Here is a 22362-nt window from a genome sequence, read left to right on the forward strand (position 1 = left end):
TCTAATTACTTATGGTCAGTGTAGGACCTGACATAAGTGGTAGTCCAGTAAGTCATTAGAGAATAGAGAGTAAGGCCCCTGACATATATTTTATACCAAATTTATTTGGAGTCCAAGGTAAAGAAAAAACATGAGGTAGGGAAGTGGGGGCGGGGGGAGGTGGGAGGTTTTAAGTCCATAAATGAGAAACTGAGTGATTCAATAACAGAGATGACAAGAGAACCCTAAGGTTCTTTTTTTTCCGAGGGACAGATGTGATGAGACCATAGGGATTGAAAAGTTAGTTTAAAAGAAGTACTTGAAGGCCAAGATTCTTCTTTGTTTTCACTACAGTATGCTTGGAATAGATATTAAAAATCACTATACATAAAGTGAATTTCAATAGCATTTTACAACTCTGAGGAACAAATTGTGCTCTAAAACATAATCAGTATCTTTAGAGAAGAATTGCTTCTCTTCTGTTCATCCTCACTTTTGAACACAAGATTCCCTTTCTAGGTATGGGCTCCAAAGAGTGAAAATATCCATTTATTCAATAATTATTACTTAATAAGCACTTACCATGTGCTAAGCCCTGAAGAGTGGGGCACAAAAGCTGAGGAGAGTCCTCATCTACTGGAGAAGAAAGACACCTGAAGCCCAGAACAGTGTGATAAAATCTCTAATAGAGATGTGTTCTTTGGGCCACAGAGGGTGGACAGAGGGGCAAGGCTTCACAAAGCAGTTGACTTTTGAGCTGGATTAGTCTGGAAGGGAGTTTGCTACTGAGAGGAAGAGGGACGGGACGAGATGGAGGAGCCCCTTCCCGTCCCCCAGCACACTTAAAGGTCATTCCCTTTAAACACTTGAGAGACCAAATGTCAAAGTATGCAAGTGCTAACCTAGTGCAATTCCACTACTGTCTGTGTGGATTACCTTTCTCAAAGTGTTTTGAGTCAATCAGCTCATTCCCCTAGGGTACCGATGGTGAAGAAACACATGGGCTAAAACTATAGGAAACTGAGCAAAGGAATTTCCCTGAAATGGCACAAGTATCAAATAGAGACAAGCAGCCAAACAATGTATTTTGTTGGACAAATCTGCTGCAAAAGACCTCTTTAAAGTGTTAAAAAGCAAAGCTGTGACTTTGAGGACTAAGATGCGCCTGACCCAAGCCATAGTATTTTCAATTGCCACATATGCATGTGAAAACTGGACAATGAATAAGGAAGACTGAAGAAGAATAGATAGCTTTAAATTGTGGTGTTGCCAAGGAGTATTGTATATACCATGGACTGCCAGAAGAACGAACAAATCTGTCTTGGAAAAAGTACAGCAAGGGTGTTCCTTGGAAGTGAGGATGGCGAGACTTTGTCTCATGTACTTTGGACATGTTTTCAGGAGGGATCATTCCTGGGAATAAAGACATCATACATGATAAAGTAGAGGGTCAGTGAAAAAGAGGAAGACCCTCAATGAGATGGATTGACACGGTGGCTGCAACAGTGGGCTCAAGCTTAACGACGATCATGAGGATGGCGCAGAACCGGGCAGCGTTTCGCTCTGTTGTACATAGAGTTGCTGTGAATCGGAACCGACTCAACAGCACCTAACAACAACAACATCCCTTCTGCCTCTGCTTCTGTTCCCAATTCCATAAACTTTCAATCCATGCCTGAAATCTGGTGATGCCAAAGTCAGAGGTCCTCTTCATTGTTTTAAACTTCTAAAATAAGGAGGCTCCCCCTTACTTGCCTCTGTACTGTCCCTTCCCTTGTTGCTGTGTTCTCGCAGTCCCCATGGGGAGCCATAACAAGCTCTCTCACCACACTCTTTCATAAAAGATGACGCTACATGCCACTAAAATGTACCCTTAAAAAATCACAGACAGGTACATTTGTGCCTTAAGCAAAGAATCTTTAATATCATTATCCAGGGACAGAAACTGCCCCCATCTTCTCTCAGTTCACCGTCCCTCTGTGGGATAAAGTGGGTCCTTTCCAGGGTTTTATCAGCTGTATGTGGTGTTTTTATGTGGTGTTTGGAACTGGCAGAAGTGGTAACAAAGTTGGAAATGACCCTTAAGGAGGGAAAAAAATGAGATTATTCAGAACATGGCAGTTTTTTTCCTAGATGGGAAGAATTTGGCCCCTTCCTATGCTGTTTATTTATGGTTTTCAACTCAGATCTTTAAACATGTTGTAGTTGCCCTCCTGTGGATTAGTTATAGGACCAAATAAGGGTCGTTGCCAAATGTGGGGTTTGTGTGGGCTCACTTTGTAGTGAGGGAAAGAGACTGTGTGGGACTGCAGTTCTTCCTCGAACCTTCACGACAGTCATCAGGGTGGAAATTAAAGAAACAAAGCTGGAAAGAAAAAAATAGCGAATCCCATACACAAAGGTATAAAACTCATGAACTAGGACAAACTGGGAGAGTTAATCCTGCCCCGGGATATTTGTCTGCCTCTCCTTGAAAGCTAGCACTCATTCACTTAACTTGGTGATTTTCAGGACTATTCACCCTGGAAGTTGCTATTCAAGACCTCAGTAGTAAACTTTAAAATGAAAATGAGTTTGGTACATAATAAGGGCTTTGTTCTACCAAGTTTTATCGTTTTGTTTGTTTTGTTTTTAGTTTGAGAACTGGGGTGGGGTTACCTAAAACAGTTTGGGGCACAATTTCTTAATTTCACAGATAGTGCAGGGCTTGTCTCTTCTCCCACAGATGGCGCTAGGAGAGAGTCCCTCTCATGTTTTTTACTGCTCAGTTACTCCATTCATAGTCTTGTGTCATTTGAGTCACAACATAAATCTGTAGGTGGGAAGTAAGCAATCACATCTGCAAAAGCCGGATTTGAGTTTGGACCTTCTTGGCCTAAAGTAAGTCAGCGTACACCTCCCCTGCCTTGCATTTGCAGGACCCAGGTTGGTGCATATCCATTTAAAAAGGTGCCAAACAAGTCCTGCGGTGTTCTTATTCTCACTAGTGCTGTACAAGTAAATGCTCTGGTTTGTGATTCCTGGCGGGTTATTATAAATCTTATTAAGGTTAGTGGTGAATAATCTTCAGACAGGCTTTTCTACAGGAGTCAGGCTGCAAGCCCCATATTAGCACATGCATTTTGCTCTTTTCTTTCAGTCCCTTGCTTTCTCTGCCTTTGTTTGCCTCCTCTTTACGCCAGTCTCCTGAGTCCAAGGCATAGAACAATCTGGCTCGATGTGCTTGGTTAATTGGTGTGTCATCTGGTCCTCGGAGACTCCTCTTCAACATGATCACTGTTTTATTGAAGTGGTCTGAATGATGTGTTAAATGATGAAAGCGAGGACCACGGCTTAGAAAAACATCTCAAGATAGGCGAGGAAGATATTCTGAGATACAGACAAGGTCATTGTCATCAAAATAACACCATCTTCTGAAGATTTGTATGGGTTCTGTTGTTTTGGCAAAGAGTATTTTATGAGTTTTAGAATTATCTTTATCAAGTTAAAAATAAATCCGTGTAGTGCTATGGTGTTCTTGCAACATGGACTGTCCTTTCTCTTCATCTCCCCAAAATACAATTTAAATGCCCATCCTTCATGATGCCAACTCTGATCTCCAGCTATCTTAGCTTCCTAGTGCTCTGTAACAGAAATACCACAAGTGGGTGACTGTAAAGAACAGAAATTTATTTTCTCACAGTTCAGGAGAATAGAAATATGAATTCAGGGTACCAGCTCTAGGGGAAGGTTCTCTTTATCTGCTCTTTGGTAAAATCTGTGTCTCAGCCTTTCTAGTGGTCCTCTCAGCATTCCTTAGAATCTCCCTGTAGCATCTGTCTTTACCACATTTGTTCTTGCTTGCTTCTGTGCCTAATTTGCTCTTTCTGTATCTCAAAAGCGGTTAAGTTTAAGATGTTCCCCACACTGATATGGCCCCATTAACATAACAAAGAAAACCCTATTCTCAAATAGAATTACATCCACAGGTATTAAAAAAAAAAAAAAAAACCTGCTGTCAAGTCTATTCCGACTCATAGCAACTCTATAGAATAGAGTAGAACTGCTGCCCCATAGGGTTTCCAAGGAGCAGCTGGTGGATTTGAACTGCTGACCTTTTGGTTAGCAGCCGTAGCTCTTAAACCCTGTGCCAGGGTTAGGAGTTAGGATTTACAACATATATTTTGGGGGGACACAATTCAATTCACAACACCAGTTAAAAGTACTGTCTTTCTCTCCTGACCGCATATGCCCCTTCCTTGTGGCGGGTACATTTTCCACTTTATAGTAGAGTAATTGATAAGTATGTCATAGTTCCTTGATGACAGGATTCAAATCTGATTCTCTTATAAACTCGTACACTACCTAGCGCAATTCCACCGTGCTAGTATTCAAGAAATCTTTTTGGCTCAATTTTGTCATGCTTTTGCAATCGTTTTAAAGCAGTTTCTGAAAATTAGATCAGAGTTTAAATTTTGATGGCACCTTGTACATATTAAGTGCTCATGAATGTTTGTAGAGTTGAACTGAATAAATCACAGATGAATTGCATGTGAAGAACAGCTTTCTCTTGCCAAAGCTTCAGATCCAGATTCAAATTCCACCTCTGCCTTTATAGCCTCTGAAACATTGAGTGAGTCACTTAACTCTCTGGTCCTCAGTTTCCCCATCTTAGACAGGAAGTCAGGTTCAGAGCTGCTGGACAAAGGTCACAATTAGAAAGTAAGCAGTTACACCTCCCTCTTTAAAAGACACTGCCTTTTGAAATGTTTAAGTGTGGTTCAAAAAGGTTATCAATGCGAAATGCATGCTTTAGCTTCCACTCTCATCTCAAACTCCACAAAAAATAATCATAAAAGAATTTTTTAAAAGGCATAAAACCATAAAGACAAAGTGAAACAGAGAGGAGATAACAGCAACCAAATTTTGGAAATGAGAAAGCATGAACAAGGGTGAACAGATTAGCAAAGCTAAGAAGGCTGGGTTCTAAGCCAGCAGGAAGAAAGTAAGAGGCAACCTGATTTACTGTCCAAAAAAAAAAAAACAAAACCAAACCCACTGCCATCGAGTCAATTCCGACTTATAGCGACCCTATAGGACAGAGTAGAACTGCCCTATAGAGTTTCCAAGGAGCGCCTGGTGGATTCGAACTGCTGAACTCTTGATTAGCAGCTGTAGCACTTAACCACTACACCACCAGATTTACTGTAGACCCCCAAAAGGCTCAGGAATTGGTAATACCAGATATCTGGAACTAGGAGTGACAGCACCAAAGAGAGGAAGATTGTTTTAAAGTCCTTCTGAGAAGCAGTTAAGCAACTTCACCCACAGATCCTCTCCCTAACTCTGCATGAGCAGATGGTTGCCCTTCCCCAACCCAAATTCAACACTGGTGGATGGTGTGTGTGTGTGTGTTTAGTAGAGAATAAAATAAGTGATACCTGGCCCATTAGAAGACCAAGTACTATTACTGAGTACAGAGGCATTAAGTGAAGTTTAAATTCTGAATGTTGAGACCTATCAGCCTTCTTACCCTTCCCTGTTGGTTGGGCATTGTCAGTCAAGATTATCTTTCAGGCAGGAGATGGGAAGAGACTTTCTCTAGGAAAATCTGACCAGAGAAGTCTTAAAGGTCCAGACACTGGGAGTTCCCCAAGGAAATAGCCCAGCTAGATGTTCTTACAGGACACCCTCAGTCAACAAGAACACAGAGTTTCTAGTCAATTCTTTAGTGCCTGATTCATAACAGGACATTTAAGAAACACTTTTAAAGGTGAGAACAGAGGCCTAAACTAACTGAAAATATCAAGTTGGAGACTGTACGGAGGGTAGAGGGGAATTCAAATGAACTACCATTAACGCGATGGTTAAGGTTATGTGTCTACTTCACTAGACCATGATTCTCAGTGGTTTGGCAGATATTTTGTAATCATCCTCCATTTCATGATCTGATGTGAGTAGCCAATCAGGTGAAAGAGGAGTTTCCTTGAGGGTGTGGCCTGCATCCAGTATATATGGATGTTCTGGCAAAGCTTGCCCTCTCTCCATGCTGCATCCAACTCATCATCCTGTGACCTCTTGTTCTTGGGATGTGAGCCAGCAGCCTGCTGCCTGATCTACAGAGTATGAGATTCACCAGCTCCTGCAACCCCATGAGCCAGCAGCCTGCCATCTGACCTGCCGATTTTGGGTTCGTCAGCCCCTGCAACCACCTGAGTCAGGAAGAGCCTCTAGCCTGACACCTGACCCATGGATTTGGAACTTGCTAGCCTCCGCAACTGTGTGAGCCGTTTTCCTCAAAATAAATCTCTCTCTATATATCTATATATATACTTCACTGGTTTTGCTCCTCTATAGAACCCAGCCTAAAACAACTAGTATCCTCAGAGGAATAAGAGAAAATATTTCATCTAGGAAACAACAGACTGCTGTAACAAAGGAACTTTCAGAAAACAACAACAAATCTTTTGGAAATTAAAAAAGATAATAGCAGAAATGAAAAACCTAATGGAAGATGGAAGGATAAAGTTGAGGAACTCTTTGAGGCAATAGAGCAGAAAACAAAGAGATGGCAAATAGGAGGGAAATAAAAATTAAAAACCAGTTCAGGAAGTCTAACAGATGAAAAGTAGAAGTTCTAGAAAAAAGAACAGAAAAAGCAGAGAGGAGGAAATCATCAAAGAAAGTGTTTTGATTTTAATTTTATAACATGAGAGAAGTATATTTATGTTTTCTGAGATTGTCCTCCTTTTTGTATTTCTACAGAAAAAAAAATAATTTTAAATGACGTATGGCAGTGCTTTTGCCCAGAAAATGTGAATTTCTGTTGGTCAGTAATAAATCATTGATTCTCTGGTGAACTTGAACCTCTAAACTTTCAGTTAGCAGTTGAGTGCATTAACCGTTTGCACCACCCAAGGACTCCTCCCATAAGGTAGATACTATTATCCACCATTTTACAGATGAGGAAACTGAGGCATAGAGAGATTTAGTAACTTTGGTTAAACAGCTAGTAAGTGTCAGAGCTGGGACTCAATCCATGCAGTATGAAACCTAAGTCTGCCTTAATGACTATGCTGTGTCATAAGTAAAAATGCAAATAAGTAATTTCAAATTGCCATGAGTGCTGCAAACAGGATACAGTGGTAGAGAAGCAACTGCCTCCTAGACATGATGACAATACCTACCTCCTGGGGCTGGTGTGTAGGTTTAGCGGATCACTTTGTAAAGCACCCGGGACTATGAGCATCTGGTCCATAGAAGATCCTCAGGAAGTGGTGGCCTTGTTTGTCATTACAGTTGTCATTTCCCTGGCTGAAACACCCAGTGCTGTGGGTACATGTTTTCTACTCTGAGGAGTACACTGCCCTTTGAGATACCATCCTCATATGTGTATTGAGTGCTTACCAGGTGACAAGAATTATGGAGCATCGCCTATACTTGGTTCTTGGCTCTAAATATACAGAAGAACCCATTCCCCCACCCTACACACATACAAAACACCGAGAGACACAGCTGTTTCTGCAGTTTTGTTTGCCTCTTTCCTTGGTGATCATGAATCTGGTCTGAGGGGTGAGTGATGGCCTTGGGTGCTGTAGGAGCAGCTGCTGTCAGCTTCTCTAGACCATAAAAACTTGGCAGTTGGTGTGCTTTCCCCATTAAATAGTCATATTTTCTCCTCTTTTTTGTAATTATTTTCATGAATTTCAGTGGAAGTTGGATCTTATTTTAATATGTGCACCCAGCTGCTCCAACTAAGGAAGAATCTTACCTGTTGATCAGAAGTTTCTGCTGAAAACCATCAGAAGGCAAAAGAATCAAAGCCAAAGGGTCCAAAGACAAAGGAAATGTCAGTAGAAGGTTGTGTAGAAAAGTGTGGGGGAGGGTCTGGCTCTGGAGGCCTCCTCAAGGGCTCTCCTTCCTTTCCATTGAAGAATGTTGAGGAAAAGAGCACTTGACCGTTTCTGTCACTCATCCCCCCACTATTACTCCCCTTTCTCTAATTGCGTCTTAACTTGGTTTTTTTCCATTGTGCTTTTTTTGTCTAAAATTTTGTGTAACTTATTGCAAAAAGAACCTGTTAAAATGACCTTTGGCAGATGATGGATTGACTAGTTGAGTCCTTTGCAAGGTTTGTGAAGGGATCCAGCTGTCTCAGATTACCATGCCTAAATGTGCATTTTCCAAGGTTGTCAGTGATCATCGTGATCGTGAAAGTGGCAGACAAAGTGGAGTGTTTCCTGCTGAATGAGGCATTGTTGAGCTTGCTTTGTGCTCAGAGCTGTGGTGAACAACCATGAGATTGAGAAAACAAGACGGAACAGGTGCTAGCAGTCCCAGCGAAGCATTTTGTTATTTTGATGGGTTTCAGACTGATTTTAAAGCTTTTCCAACAGTACATTTCCATGCCATGTATATACACAAACACACACATACACACAATTTAGAGTTTAAAAAAAAAAAATTAAGTCAACAAAGTCTTGATATGAAGAATAAAGAAATAAATAGAAGACAAAGCAGACTTTTGACAACTTGTCTTCAGATGTTTGAAGGGTTGTCCATGGAGAACTAAGTTGCTGCGTTATGACTTCATCAAGCTAAACTTCTGAAGCTAAAGTGAACAAACGTATATATATATATATATATATATATTTGTTTGTTGCTGTGTGCCATCGATTCCAACTCATAGTGACCCTATATGACAGAGTAAAACTGTTCCATTGTTCTACATAGGCTGAAATCTTTACAGGAGCAGATTGGCAAGTCTTCTCTCACGTAGAGCTGCTCGTGGGTTTAAACCACCGACCTTTCAGTTAGCAGCCAAGCACTTAACCATTGTGCCACCAGAGCTATCTATATATATCTATATATAGAGAGATATATAGCTTTCTATTCCTTATAAAGAAGAATTTTCTGATGAATAGGTCTCCACACTCTTTCTTCTCAAGAGTGGAGTCATCACCCTTAGAGGTAAAAATGCCCATCCCTGGTAGCATTTAAGAGGTGACTACGTGACCACTTGGCTCAGATTTTTTTAGAAGAAATGCTTTGTAGAAGAGACAGGTATAAGGTTGGACAAAATTCAGTCATTCGTTTGGTCACATAGCAGATATTTGTTGAGTGCCTACTATGTGGCAGTCGCTGTGTTAGTCACTGGGGCTGCTATTGTGAACAAAACTGACAAAATTCCTGTGTTCATGGAGCCTACGTTTTAAAGGAGGGTGCTAGACAATAGTACCTTGTTGGACAGAAATTTCAGGCTGTTGTGATGGGAATAACTGAGTGGTGTGGAATTACATTTGAGTCAAGATCTAAAATACAAGGAGGAGTCAGTCTTCTAGTGACTTGTCAGCTCTAAAATTCTTTGAGTCTGATAATTTTGAGAACCACTGCCGCTATCTTTGAGATATCCAGTGATAAAAATCACTGCTTCTGGGATTCTGTCAATACTCAAATTTAGTGACCTGGAATTATCTTTAAAAGTCCACTTGAAAATTGTACAGACCATATTACACACTTTGGTTCTGAAATGGACAATAATATTTTCATTTGCATTTGTTTAGAAAAGAATTTGCATGTATCATCTTGTATTTATAAACTAGAACTTTTTTAACTAGAAGAGACTTTAGAACTTTATAGACCAGATCCCTTTCCTCTTACAGTGCGGAAGCTGGGGTCCAGAGAAGGGAAAGAATGTGCCCAAAATTATAACACGTGAACCAGTACTGTGTAAAAAAGAACTAGAGTCTAGAACTTCTGGTGTGAAGCCTAGCGCTAGCTCTTTCCTCTATTCCTAACTGTTAATACCCTTTGCTCAATGTCATTTTAACAAAAAGGGTGACAGGGTAATACTTTACATGTATGCTTAACAAAGTCACTTGATATTCATTCCTCCCATTTAAACTTGTCCTGAAAAACCAGGAATGTAAGGCATCAAAGATTGTACCACCTTATGAGCCTCAAAGTTCCCATTTTGAAAATGAGGACGTGGAGGTCCAGAGCAGTAAGGGACTTGTGCAGACACGTTAAGTGTGACTAGGCCAGGCAGTGGCAGTCATGTGTCCCAACTCGTGACTTAAAGTCTGCTTCTCCCATTATGCCACAGAAAAGGTGTAGATAAAGTAATTTGAAGAGAGAAGAGATGAATGGTAAATGTAAATGAGCAGGAAATTAGATAAAGGAAAAGCTGGCTTATTGTGACTCTCCTTGTCAGTCAAGACTGCTTTTCACAGGATGACAGCTACACTATCCCTATAGCTGGATCAGTTTTACCATATTTTAAAAATATATAATTGCCAGTTGGTTTTGAGAAACCAAGGCCTAGTTTATCTTTAAAACAAAATATAAAAATTAGTCTAATCTCAAGTGTGTCTACTATAATGGGAAGTGAATAGGTGAGGATTCCATCTAATCTGTAAATATTTATCCATTGCTACCCTGTGTTGGGAAACCCTGGTGGCATAGTGGTTAAGTGCTATGGCTTCTAACCAAAAGGTTGGCAGTTCAAATCTACCAGCTACTCCTTGAAAACTCTATGGGCAGTTCTACTCTGTCCTATAGGGTCACCGTAAGTTGGAATCGACTCGATGGCAACGGGTTTGGTTTGGTTTTTTGGTTACCCTGTGTTGGCAGTAAGAATACAACTTTACCCTCAGGAGCTCTTGACTAGTGGGGAGGAAAGTAAATAAAAGTGCAATAGAAGTACATAGTACATCAAGGAAATCATTTCAGATATTTATTACTGCATAACGTTGTTGTTGTGTGCCGTCAAGTCGATTCTGACTCATAGCAACCCTATGTGGTGGAATAAAACTGCCCCATAGGGTTTCCTAGGCTGCAGCCTTTATGGGGCAGATTACCAGGTCTTTTCTCCTGCAGAGCAGCTGGTGGGTTCAAACCTTGGAAGTTACACAGGATCACTCCTGTTACATGCTACTGATCACAACAATAGGCATTGGTGTGGACATAACAAAGACACATTGCAAAAGATGGGAGAGCCTGTTGAGACCATCTCCTTAAATAAAAAAAATAAGCCATATGAATTATACTGCTTAAATATGTGAAGGTGGTAGCTACTGATCATTCTAAGCAATGATGTAAGAGAACTTTGTCAGTTAAGATTGTCAACTCCTAATACTGAAGAGTTTGTATAGTGGTTATTAAAGTATTATAGCATAGAAACAACTAAGCCATGCACCACCAGGTTGGCCAGGATCAAGGAAATACCACTACCAGGGGACTTACCATAACCAACAGATGCTTATTGTCAACCTACTGCAAAATACTGTTTCTGGTGTCATGGAGAACATATAAAAGTTTATGATCTAGAGTTTTCCCTTAAACAAGTTAAAATTTATCAGGTGTTGGAGACATAAGAAAATGTAAAACACCAGGCAGAATGTGTACACTGCCGAATGAATGGAATAGACAGAGGGTGGTATGAATTTGTCCACAAAATTGTGAGTAGAGTCTTCTGAGACTAACTACTGGAGGTGGGGGAGTGGGAAGTGGCCAGGATCAAGAAGAACAGTTTGAGCCAAGTCCTGAGGATAAGTAAGTTGGAGTTCCATCTTCATACCTGTTGCACCATCTTGGATTCCAGATAAGAAAACCACCCTCAGTATTGTATTTTGAGCTGTACAGAAATATTTGAAGAACATTCATTTTTCAAATAGAAAAGTGAAATATTTGCTTTCATCTATCATGACTAAACTTTAAAAAAAAGAAAAAAATATCTCCCTTTAATTCGGAGTCTCTCACTGAAGTTCCTCTCAGGGCAAAGAGCACCATCAAAAGAGACCTTTGCAGTTATTTCTGAATAACTTTTAAAGATGTAGTTATATACCCAGATATTGTAATTAGCATTGCTCTGAGTAGAGCTATTGATGGAAAACTACATGGAACAATTAGCGTGTCTGCAGAGCTATAAAATTGGGTTTCTTTGAATGGAGTTTTTTCCTTTTCTTTCTTTTTTAGCAATTATCAGCCTCATATTTACTATGGCCTCATTGAAATTATAGATTACATTTGAACCACAATATTCAACAAAAATATTTTTCAGTCAGAGTTTTTGGCCTAATGTAGTATAACCAAAAAACCAAACCAAAACTGTTGCCATCGAGTCGATTCCAACTTATAGCGACCCTAAAGGACAGAGTAGAACTGCCACGTTGGGTTTCCAGGGAGGACCTGGTGGATTTGAACTGCCGACCTGGTGGATTTGAACTGCCGACCTTTTGATTAGCAGCCTGTAGCTCTTAACCACTACGCCACCAACGTTTCCAATGTAGTATAGACAGACAAATCGTTACACAGACATATAAACATATAAAAAACCAAACCCCTTGCCGTTGAGTTAATTCCGACTCATAACAACTCTATAGGACAGTGTAGAACTAGAACTGCCCCATAAGGTTTCCAAAGAGTGGCTGGTGGATTTGAACTGCCGACCTTTTGGTTAGCAGCCGAGCTCTTAACCACTGCCCCACCAGGGCCCCCAAACATATATGCAAACATATAAACACACGTGTACTTTTTTTTAAGGAAAAGAAGAAAATGATGCAAGTGAAATAGCATTATTGGTGAGGAAGGAGAATTACATGATCTGGGTTAGCAGGGCTAGAAAGACCAAGCAAGGTTTCAAGATTCAAGACAATAGCATTTAGCATGAAATCTGCTTTTTATCATCCTTACCCACCCATCAGAATGAAGAAAGACAGTGTCCGACTGTAGCAGTAGTTTGGTAGCAGGAGAATTAGAAGTAAAGGTACTAGTGCCCGAGGGGTTGGTCATGAATTAATAATTGCTGTGTGGCGGATGAGCCCCGTCAGAAGATTTGAAAATGAGGAAGTTGCCTTGCAGAGCGCTATCAATCACTCAGTGACCATAACTTCCAGTAATTAGTGTATTTTATGGGCCTTTGCTTCAGTGGCTGGAAAGCACATATGCTCCAGTCACAGCTAAACTTTGCCAGAGTAATATTCCAGGGTGATTTATCCTCCTGCTGCACTGGGATATAACCCTATATTAGGTGAAGATTGTGAACTAAGCTGCAATAAAGTCTAAGTTTAGGTACAGTTTGCCCAGGTTGAGACCTCAATGTATCATGCTCTTTCAACGTTCGGGGTTAGGCTACAGCAAGCAATCATTTCTCACAGTGAAACAAATAAAGCAATTAAAGGAACAGCATTAGGATATTATACTTTTGAATTACTGTTGCCCTCTATCATTTAAGTGTCCACTGTAATAAGCCCATCTCTAATTAAAAAACAACAACACTCTATTAGAAACATTTATTTGTAATGCTGTCTTTTCACCATTATTAGTAGTAATCTGTGGGGTGGAATGCAGAACCTTCTGAATGATGGAGAAGTGTTACTCCTTGGTTTGCTTCTTTGTGCTGCTGTGTTTGGGCTTCTCAGTTAAAATACATTTACTTTATATCAGTGGGTGCTGGTGAGGATGAGTAGTTCTTTTTTAAGTGTTGGCACATGTTAAGGAGCATTCCTAATGTGAATCTCACACTTAGGCCCTTCCTACAAAAAGAAAACATGTTATCTGCAAGCTCTAAAGAGCACTTGGCACTTTTTGTACAGGCATAGTGAGTTATTTACAGTAGTTCACCCACTGCACCAGAAGTCTCAGGAGGCATTGCAGATAGGTCCTTTACCATTGCCAAAACATCTGGAGAGCCCAGAGTTCCTAGTAATTTAACAAGCTTTGCACCAACTTGCAGTATGGCCTTGGGCAAATTAATTTTCTGATGCCTCCATTGGGCCATAATTCTGTTTGTATTAAAGAAATCCTTTGAGTTGGTAGGAAAGTGCTAACTGAAAATAACTATTAATCGAATGGGGAAAAATATGTGTGGTTCCACTGTACTCCTTTTAGAGTGAATACTTTTAGTGATAGTGTCCTTGAATTGCCTTAAATAGACACTAGCAATGGATGAATTTCACCAAGCATATATGGAAAGGTGTACACAGTTTGGTGCTTTCATTATACTTATTCCATATTTATTTGCAGTGCATTGTAGTATCATACAAGTTAAACAAAAATAGTAAAACAAACTAATTGTCTTTAATTAAAGTGAATTAGGTTTTGATTTTAATATATTTGATGTAGTGAGAACTGATAACCTGGAGGACCCCAAAGGTTATTAGGGCATATTTCTGTTGGGCCTGATGGTGTTAGTAATAACCCTCTTCCTCATAGTTCTAGACATGAACAAATATGTCATTTCATCAGTCTCTGTTACTCGCACTTATGCCCCTCCGCAGGGGTTGCAGACTCCACAAGTTATCAGCTAATGGCGTTATACATTAAAAATTGAAGCTTTCCTCACTCCGAGGCCTTCCAAGGCTTTGTTCTTAAGCCCTAGACACTTTGGAGTGCAGCTGCAAACTATAGGCAGAAGATTAAATTAATTTGTAACTCTTTTTTTTTTTTTTGGTCCTGCATTACTAAATCCTCCACATTTAATTGAAACCCTACTTCAAGATGCTTTGTGTTTCTGTGTTCTTTGTTGTCAGTTTAACCTCCGAAGCACTTGAACACTGGTAAATTGCTGTTATATCCTTTGGATTTTTTTTAAACCTTTCAGTAAGAGGACAGTGAAATTGATACACAGGAAGAAAAGTAAAATCTTAGGGTTGGTCTTGAGGTATTTAATATTTATTATGGTTCTTCACCAGCATAGTTTCAGATGATTTAAACTCTATCTAGGACTGTGTAAATTGGTCTAGGGATGAAATCTCACCTAGGGAATTTTATGTAATCCAGTAGTTAAGTCTGATATTTTAAAATTTTCCTGTGTCTGAATGCTCCAAAGTGGCTGCTGCATTTCTGTAAAATGAAGGCTTAACCGCAGTGCACAATCTAAATGCAAAATCCTTAGATGGAAATTTAATTGTGTAAAATGTGCACGAGGTAATTAAGAACAAATTTTAGAACATTTCAGATGATAAAGTCCTCCTTCAGCTAGATCACTGGCTATATTGAAAATACTTATTTTTCAATTTGCAGTTATGCAGAGAAACATAGGATGTGTCTAAATTAAGAATTTTTTAAAAATCCAGCATTCTTCAGTGTAACTGTAAATTAAAAACCACTCCCACAACATGGTTGACATTCTAAGCAGGAGACTTAATCACCAAAAAAACATGTCCTAAATTTGTGTCCTGCACTTGCTTTCTGGCTGCAGTTTGTGTTTTCACTTTATCATTTATGATTTCGTGACAATAATAGTTCATGTTGTCAACAGAAGCCACTTTTGTTGCTTTGTATTTAGGTACCTTTTATTCTAACATTTTGTTAAAATACAAAGTTTTCTGTTATACGGTTGTTATGTATCTGGCAGTTGTTATAGTTACATATATACATACGTAGCTATCTGGGTATCTTTAAGAGAGACATGTAGATATGTATACACACACATTTGTTACTTAAATTATTAAATCCAACATATTCAAGTGCCGCTAGCTTAAGAGCATTTCATAGATTATGGTTAGACAAATCAAAGTTCAGTAAGATGACACTAAGGAACAGTCCTGTTTTTACAGTGAAATGTTAGTGGTTTACTAGTATTTAAGTGTATTCCCAGCTGGCAAATGTTTTCAGAGCTTTCTTTATCTGCCTTTTACGTAGAAAATCACCCCAACAAACAGTATTCAGCGGTTTGCTGAATCTTAAGTCTTTAGAATTAAAACGCACCTTTTTATTTAACATGAAGTAGAATTCTCTCCTTCCCCCATCTACCCTCCACCCCGCAAAAAATAAATAAAGCTTCTCCAAATCTTTTACACTGTGAGCCGATCCCCTCCTGGGAGTGAAAAGGATGTGAGAGTCATTTGATGGATTGCTGCAGCTTGTGTGTGTCCACATTTTTCAATATACTATTTTTTTCTAACTGGACTTAAGCTGCCTATATTTAAATGCTTCTTCTGTAAAGATGATAAAGAGAGCGAAGATTTCTATTGGCTTAGGCCTAATCTGTTTGCTTTGTTGTGATTCTTCTTTATTTTTTTTTTTTTTCCTCTTTACTTTAACTGTTAACCTATTTATAAATCTAAATCTACATGCAAAGGTCATTGGTTGGCTGAACTTAAACCATTTTCCTCAGTAAATTTAATTAAGAAAATACAGTGCAACTCATAAGCAAATGAGTTTTTCCCTAGTTTTAAACCAAACCACCCTCTTGAGTGCTGATTGCCTTGCCCGACCCCTGGTGATACAGAAACAGGCAAAATTAAAAAGGACATTAAAGCTTCATTAAATCTGAAACACATTTAGTACAGTGACATATCTGCAGGCCATTTCAGAGAAGATTACATACTCTCTTTTGTAAGTTTCCTAATTTATAATACCTTGACAATAAAAACTAGGGAAATGCAAGTAGATTAATAGACCAGTCGGGGTAAAAGATACAGAACGGCCCCAGGTTCGTCTGTCTGGGAAATGCTCGCTCATAGCATACGTAGCATACGTGCACCCCTTCCCCATGAGGATTCTGTGTGTGTGTTGCCTTTCAGCAGCCTCATGAGGAACTTGTACTTCATGCAGCCATATCTGCTGAAAGCCCTTTTCCTTTTTACCTTCTCTGAACTTGATAAAAGGGTGCGAGGGCCTGGCTATATATTCCCTTCTGCTTTGCCACGAGACAGACAGTGTAGAAAAACAAACGCTACAGCTGCTGTGTTAGACCCAGAAGGACAGGGACATACCTTGAAGGCAGCTCCCTCTCCCGGGGCCTTAAAATGACTGCTTTTGGTGCCAGCTTAATAGTGCCACTGCATGTTTTCACTGGTGCAGAATTGGAACCCCTGGCCCACTGCCGGAGCAGCCCAGTGATGACACTCTGTGAGAGGAGGTGGGAATAAAAAAAAAATCTAGCATTCTTCATGCTACTGTGGCAATTGTGCCCACGAGTCAAGGACAAGGAACTATTCTCTGTTCTCCAGCTCCAAAGAGGTCAGGCGTGCAAGATGTGTTAGAAGCAGTGTTCCCAGGAGCGAAGTTGTCAGGTAGGACTGAGGTGCCATGGGATGTCAGGGAAGTACACAGAAAGCACAGTCAGCCCCAGGATGATGAGTTCACAAGTTCAAGCACTGCCACCTGTCCCCAGGCAGACTGGCACAGAGAGGCCCCCAGCTGAGCAGCCTGCACTGAATTTTCTCTCTCTTCCCTTGCATGGCAGTGTCTTACAGAGCAAATGAATGGCATCAGCCATCCTTATTTACCTGGTGCCAGTCATGCCAGAATGGACCGAGTAGATGAATGCAACCTTCCCAAGCCAGCTATAGCCTGGCCTGTCTGTAGAAGAAGGATGATAACTTTACAGTTGGAAGCTATGTGATGAAGTGGGAAGAATTCACATTTTTCACTTTATCTCTTTCTCTCTCACTCGCTCTTTCTTTTTAAGCATTCAGCTTATTGTTGCTTAATTCTTTAAACTTCAAGAACCAATGGCCAGTGCTGGCACCCACCACCCAGTTTAGATCTTTATCATATGCGCAGTGGCCAAGTAGGCCCTGTAGGCAGAATTCTTCCATGGTCCCTAATGACATGTTCAACATGTATCCAAGTAAATGGCACAACACCTGGAGAAGGGCTTGAGAGACAATGTTCGGAATGTTTTCTAGTGGTTATTAAGCTGTTCGTCTTTTTAGGTGAGAAACCCTCCTCTTGGTGGCTTTCTAACTCCAAATGGAAGTATTTGCAACCCTCATAATCCACACATCGGTGCGATGATAGGCTTTTGGTGAGCTGTCACTGCCTGTCAGGTCAGTACAGACAGTTACAGACCTTTGGCCCCTAATTACTGCACTGATAGACCACAGTGATCTGCCTCCGTCAGTCATGTGCATACTTGCTTTGGCCAGAAACAGAAATGCACTATTTAAAAGTACAGACGAAAACTATGGCTTATATTGGTAGGGGTGGGCCAGAGGGAGTGGATGGGAGAGCTCTGACCTCCCCCTTCCTAATTAATAATGCTACATAGAAAACAAACGTCGTCTCACAAAACTCTGAAAGAAAGTTTGGTTAACATGTCCCCTCACTTTCCTTGGGATGTTTTTGCCATTTATGCTTGGAAGGATTAACAGTATCCACCAAATGAAATAACAATATACAAGTTTTTATCTTGAAAATCAATGAAGTCTGAGTATACAAAGTACAAGGTAATGAAACTTACAGGTATAACAAAGCATATGTGTATGTGAGTACACACACAACTGAGTACCAGGTCTTCCGGAGTAGTCACCTTCAAGATCATATGGTTTATTCCTGTGAAATTGCTGTTGCTCAACCTGGTTTTGGAACTTTGAAAATTAACTTCAGAACATTCAGTAAGTGGCAAAACCTTTACCTTTTGAAGGTGGCTTTGAGTCTTGGCAGTACCCATAAACCATTCAAACCTTAGTCTACAAAAAACTTACACAATCAGCAAGCTGAGGAGTATGATTTTAAGTCCAAATTAAGATGTAATTCTAATAAAGTAGTTCTTCTGTTACTTGAAATGATCCTAAACACAATTACATAAGAAGAGTTAAAAAATGTTTTGAGCCACATCAGTGTCTTTGGAATAAATGTACAACTTCTCAAGATCTAGGAAGGTAGTGTGATATGCTGGAAGGAATGCTGGATTAAATCACAAGTCGTGGGTTCAGTCCCTGTGGTACCGCTGATGAACTGTGTGGGGACACCTTCACTGGGCCACAGGTTCTAAGATGGTCTCTTAGATCTCTTCCAACTTAGTTTCCTGATGTTGTGACGCCACTTAAAGTAGTTACAAGTTCATACAAAGGGTTTCAGGACTGAGGACGGGCCACATTATGAAGCTGCAAATTTTTGTCCCTATTTCCTTTAAGTAAGTTATGGTTCGTTTATTAAATTTGGTCTTACTACTTTATATCGAGTAATATTCCTGATTGAATCATTTTGTTTTTACAGGTGAGAACCCAAAGACCAAAATTAAGTCACTGACCTTTAAAAAAAAAAAAACACATAGCAGTTTTCAAATCAAGTGAAACAGAAGTTCTAAAGATCCAGTCTCTCAATTTCAGACTTGGATTTCCGGCTTCACGGTGTTGCAATGGCCACTTTCCCACTAGTGGTGGTAGCTCTTTTCTTCTAACTAACAAATGGATGACAATAGTGGTAAATTTTTCAGCTTTATATTATGGCTTATCCCTAAATCCTGAAACCTTTCATGTGCCCTTATATTAAAAAACTACAGTGCTACAGGCTAGGAACAATCCAGTGTTCCCATTTTACAAGTGGCAAAGCCAACAGCCTCCTCCTAGGGTTTTACATCGCTGTGTAGAAGAAACTGTCACACACATGTAAACGTAAATAGTGCCCATAGAGCTGAGAATATTCCTAAGAGAAATCATATAAAGATAATTTTTTATTGTTAAAATTAGAACGTTTTTTCAGGGTCGCAACGTTGTCCATTGAAAATGTCCATTCTAAATACAGCTATTAATGTAATTACGGCAATATTTTAGTTCATGCATTTGAGGTTGTGAGCCTTTTTATATTTATTTGCTGGATACAGTTCTGAAATGTAGTACTTGTCTGTCTTAAGGAGATCTGCCCTGCATGCAAATCTATAACTAGACAAATATTATTTCCTTTCCCAGCTTGCTCTTGGGAGGTTTCCATATCCTCAGGTAAGATTGTTCATTACTGCCGTTTGCCACTGTGACATTCATTCCTATGTATGAAGGTGCAGGGAGCAATTGTGAATGTTTGAGCCACATACAAATAAATCTGTCCTGTTAAATTGAAAAGCGATATCTTAAAGGAGTCATTTAGAAGTCTCTCATGATTTTTGATTTTTTTAAGCTCCAGATGTTTTTCCTCTTTGTTAAAGGTTGAAAGCGATCATTGTGCTCTTCCTTTGTGTGGCATTGGGGACATTTTTCCTCACCCTGACCCAGCACCATGTGCTCATACTGAGGTTGGAGGAGAGGCACGTCCTTTGCTTGATACAATCGTTGAGCTTTTGGATTCAGTTAAAATTATTTGAATTAAAGGACTAAGATGGGGTGTGAAAAAATCTAATCTAGGTCATTGTTTTTGCTAAGCAAACAGGCCCCCAGTTTTATGCAGGTGCAATTTTGAACAAATTCTTTTTTAAAATTTTGCTCATTCTACCCACATTTCTATGAAAACAAACTGTCCATTATATTAACATTGCTGACTATAATCTTTCTAATTTAAGATTTTTTTTGTTTTTTATTATTGTAGAAGGGTGCTGGCACTTAAAATATAAAGCTGTTTTGTTGTTCGAAAACGATTCCATAGCGTGTGTGCGGAAATAAGTAAAATGTCGAGCGGGATGAAAAATGAATGGTTTGACTGTTTTCCTCTGGTTGGGGCTCACTGTTTTTCTGGCATCTTGGTCTGTACAGGGCAAAGTGCCTGGAGGCATGTCTGATTTAAAGGTGGTGTTGGTCTCTGCTCTTTAAGCATCTATTAACTTGCCATTATTATGCAAATAACTGTTGTATTACACATACTAATTTATGCATGGTTAGATTATGCAGATGCATCACAAACATGGTTATTGAATAATAGGATGAGTCTCATTCTCTCTACCATCTTTATAAGCTGTTTTAAACAAATTCTCCTGCCACCCATGTGGACGTTTAAAGACCCTCCCTTCATTGAAATGCATCTTTTGTATCCTTTTTTTTTTCTTTTACAGTTGAAACTTTCAGATAAGTGGAAGAAAAATTGTCCAACTTGTTAGGTTCAAGAGTGTTAGCGTCACCTTTCAGATTTGTAGGCTTCTTTGTTGTAATAGCTTGGCAGGCATGCTAGCATTTATTGAGGTTTTAGTGTGTACAGGCTTGCTGCTTAGCTCTAGGTAGCCCATCAAATTAAAATCACATTTTCAGGATTTACAGCTCATTAGAATATTTATCTTAGTAAGCCTCCTATTCTGTCAGTAATTTTTTAAACAATTCACTGTTTGGCCAATTTATCCAAACCCCTCAAATTTTGAAAATGAATAGAATTTATCTCCCAAGCAGTATACGGTTTATCTCTCAAACAAGTCTTAGTAGAAAACTTGAAAGTGATCTAACAAGGAATGCCAGAGTTTGCAAATGTAGCCCTATTCTTGAGCTTCCTAATCTCTAGAGTAATTAACAGTGATATGTGAGTGACAAGTCTAAGAAACGGGTTGCCATTGCGTTTGACAGATGTAACATTTGAAGGCTTTTGCAAAATTTGGGAAGAGGATGTATACCTTTGCAGTGTTGTTTTCGTGAATGTCTAAATATACATTTACTTGATCATTCAGGTGAAAGCTGGAAAATTTGAGTATGCTGAATGCCCTAGTTATCACTAACCTTTATGCCAGAGGTCCGGGGCAGGGGGAGGGGGATGGTTTTCCTTCAATCCTGATAGAATGTTGTCACCAAATTAGGATTTTTATTTCAAATAATAGAAGCAGCTTTGATGTCGTCAGGCCAATTTCCCAGGTCTTTCAAAAGAAGTTTGTGTGCTTTATTGCTGGAATCAGTAATGACTTCGGTGGGTTTGGTATTTGTTTTACAGGCTTTGCACTACAGACTGGAGCCTTGGTGGCACAGTGGTTAAGAGCTCAGCTACCAACCAAAAGGTTGGTAGTTCTAATCCACCAGCTGCTCTTTGGATACCTTATGGGGCAGTTTGCCCTGTCCTAAAGGGTCGGTCTGAGTCAGAATCAACCTGAAGGCAACGGGTGTATGTTTTGGTTTGGTACTAAGACTGAGGGTTGGGAAGGGGTACTTTATAAATTCCTTTCCGACCCTTTCCACCTGTCCTCAAAGAAAAAGCACATGAAGAAGAATGTATATTTTTATACTGAATTTTAGACTGAATTATGAAATAATGCCTTCTCATTGGCCCACATTATCTCATTTGAACATCCAGCTACTCTGTGAGGAGACCTCCCTCATAAATGGGCAAACAGAATGACTGATAAGCTCACTGTTGAGCTGTGGCTGGTTTGGTTCGATTGAAACCCCAAGTGGAGTAGGCAGGAGTGAATCATAGACTCTCCCAGTTGAAAGGAACCTCAGACATCATTGAATCAAACTGACCTGAAAGATGAACATCTACACTCTGCTTGAACACATCTGGTGACAAGAAACTTACTACTGTCCAAAGCAATCATAGCATTAGAACAGTTTTCTATTCACTGAGCTGGGACTGTCCTATCCTATTAAAAAATATCATCTATTTTTTACTCGTGTAGTCCCAAGTGTATGAAAACTTTTCATATATCCTTCAGATCACATAGTTTTGAATCCTTCCAGCAGCCAGGGCTAAGGACAGTGCCAGTGCATTCTTGGCTCTGAATTCAAAGTCAAAATCAGGGCACCAGATCTGAGATCTCTTCAATAGCGG

The 22362-nt window shown here is 39.8% G+C and overlaps 1 protein-coding gene across 5 annotated transcripts in view; it reads left to right on the forward strand.

Moving 5' to 3' along the window:
• The window catches only part of MAP2K5 (mitogen-activated protein kinase kinase 5), a 287381-nt gene that overhangs the window by 182144 nt on the left and 82875 nt on the right, over positions 1–22362 (forward strand). For 4 of the 5 annotated variants that reach the window (XM_049852647.1, XM_049852650.1, XM_049852646.1 and 1 more), the window contains exon 17: positions 19602–19631. The exons of the other annotated variant lie outside the window; for it this stretch is intronic. In XM_049852647.1, coding sequence (XP_049708604.1) covers positions 19602–19631 — 30 coding nt within the window. The remainder of the gene's footprint in view (positions 1–19601; positions 19632–22362) is intronic. 5 annotated transcript variants of the gene reach the window in all.

Source organism: Elephas maximus, chromosome 13 (assembly GCF_024166365.1).
Source record: "Elephas maximus indicus isolate mEleMax1 chromosome 13, mEleMax1 primary haplotype, whole genome shotgun sequence".
In the NCBI taxonomy this organism is placed as follows: domain Eukaryota; kingdom Metazoa; phylum Chordata; class Mammalia; order Proboscidea; family Elephantidae; genus Elephas; species Elephas maximus.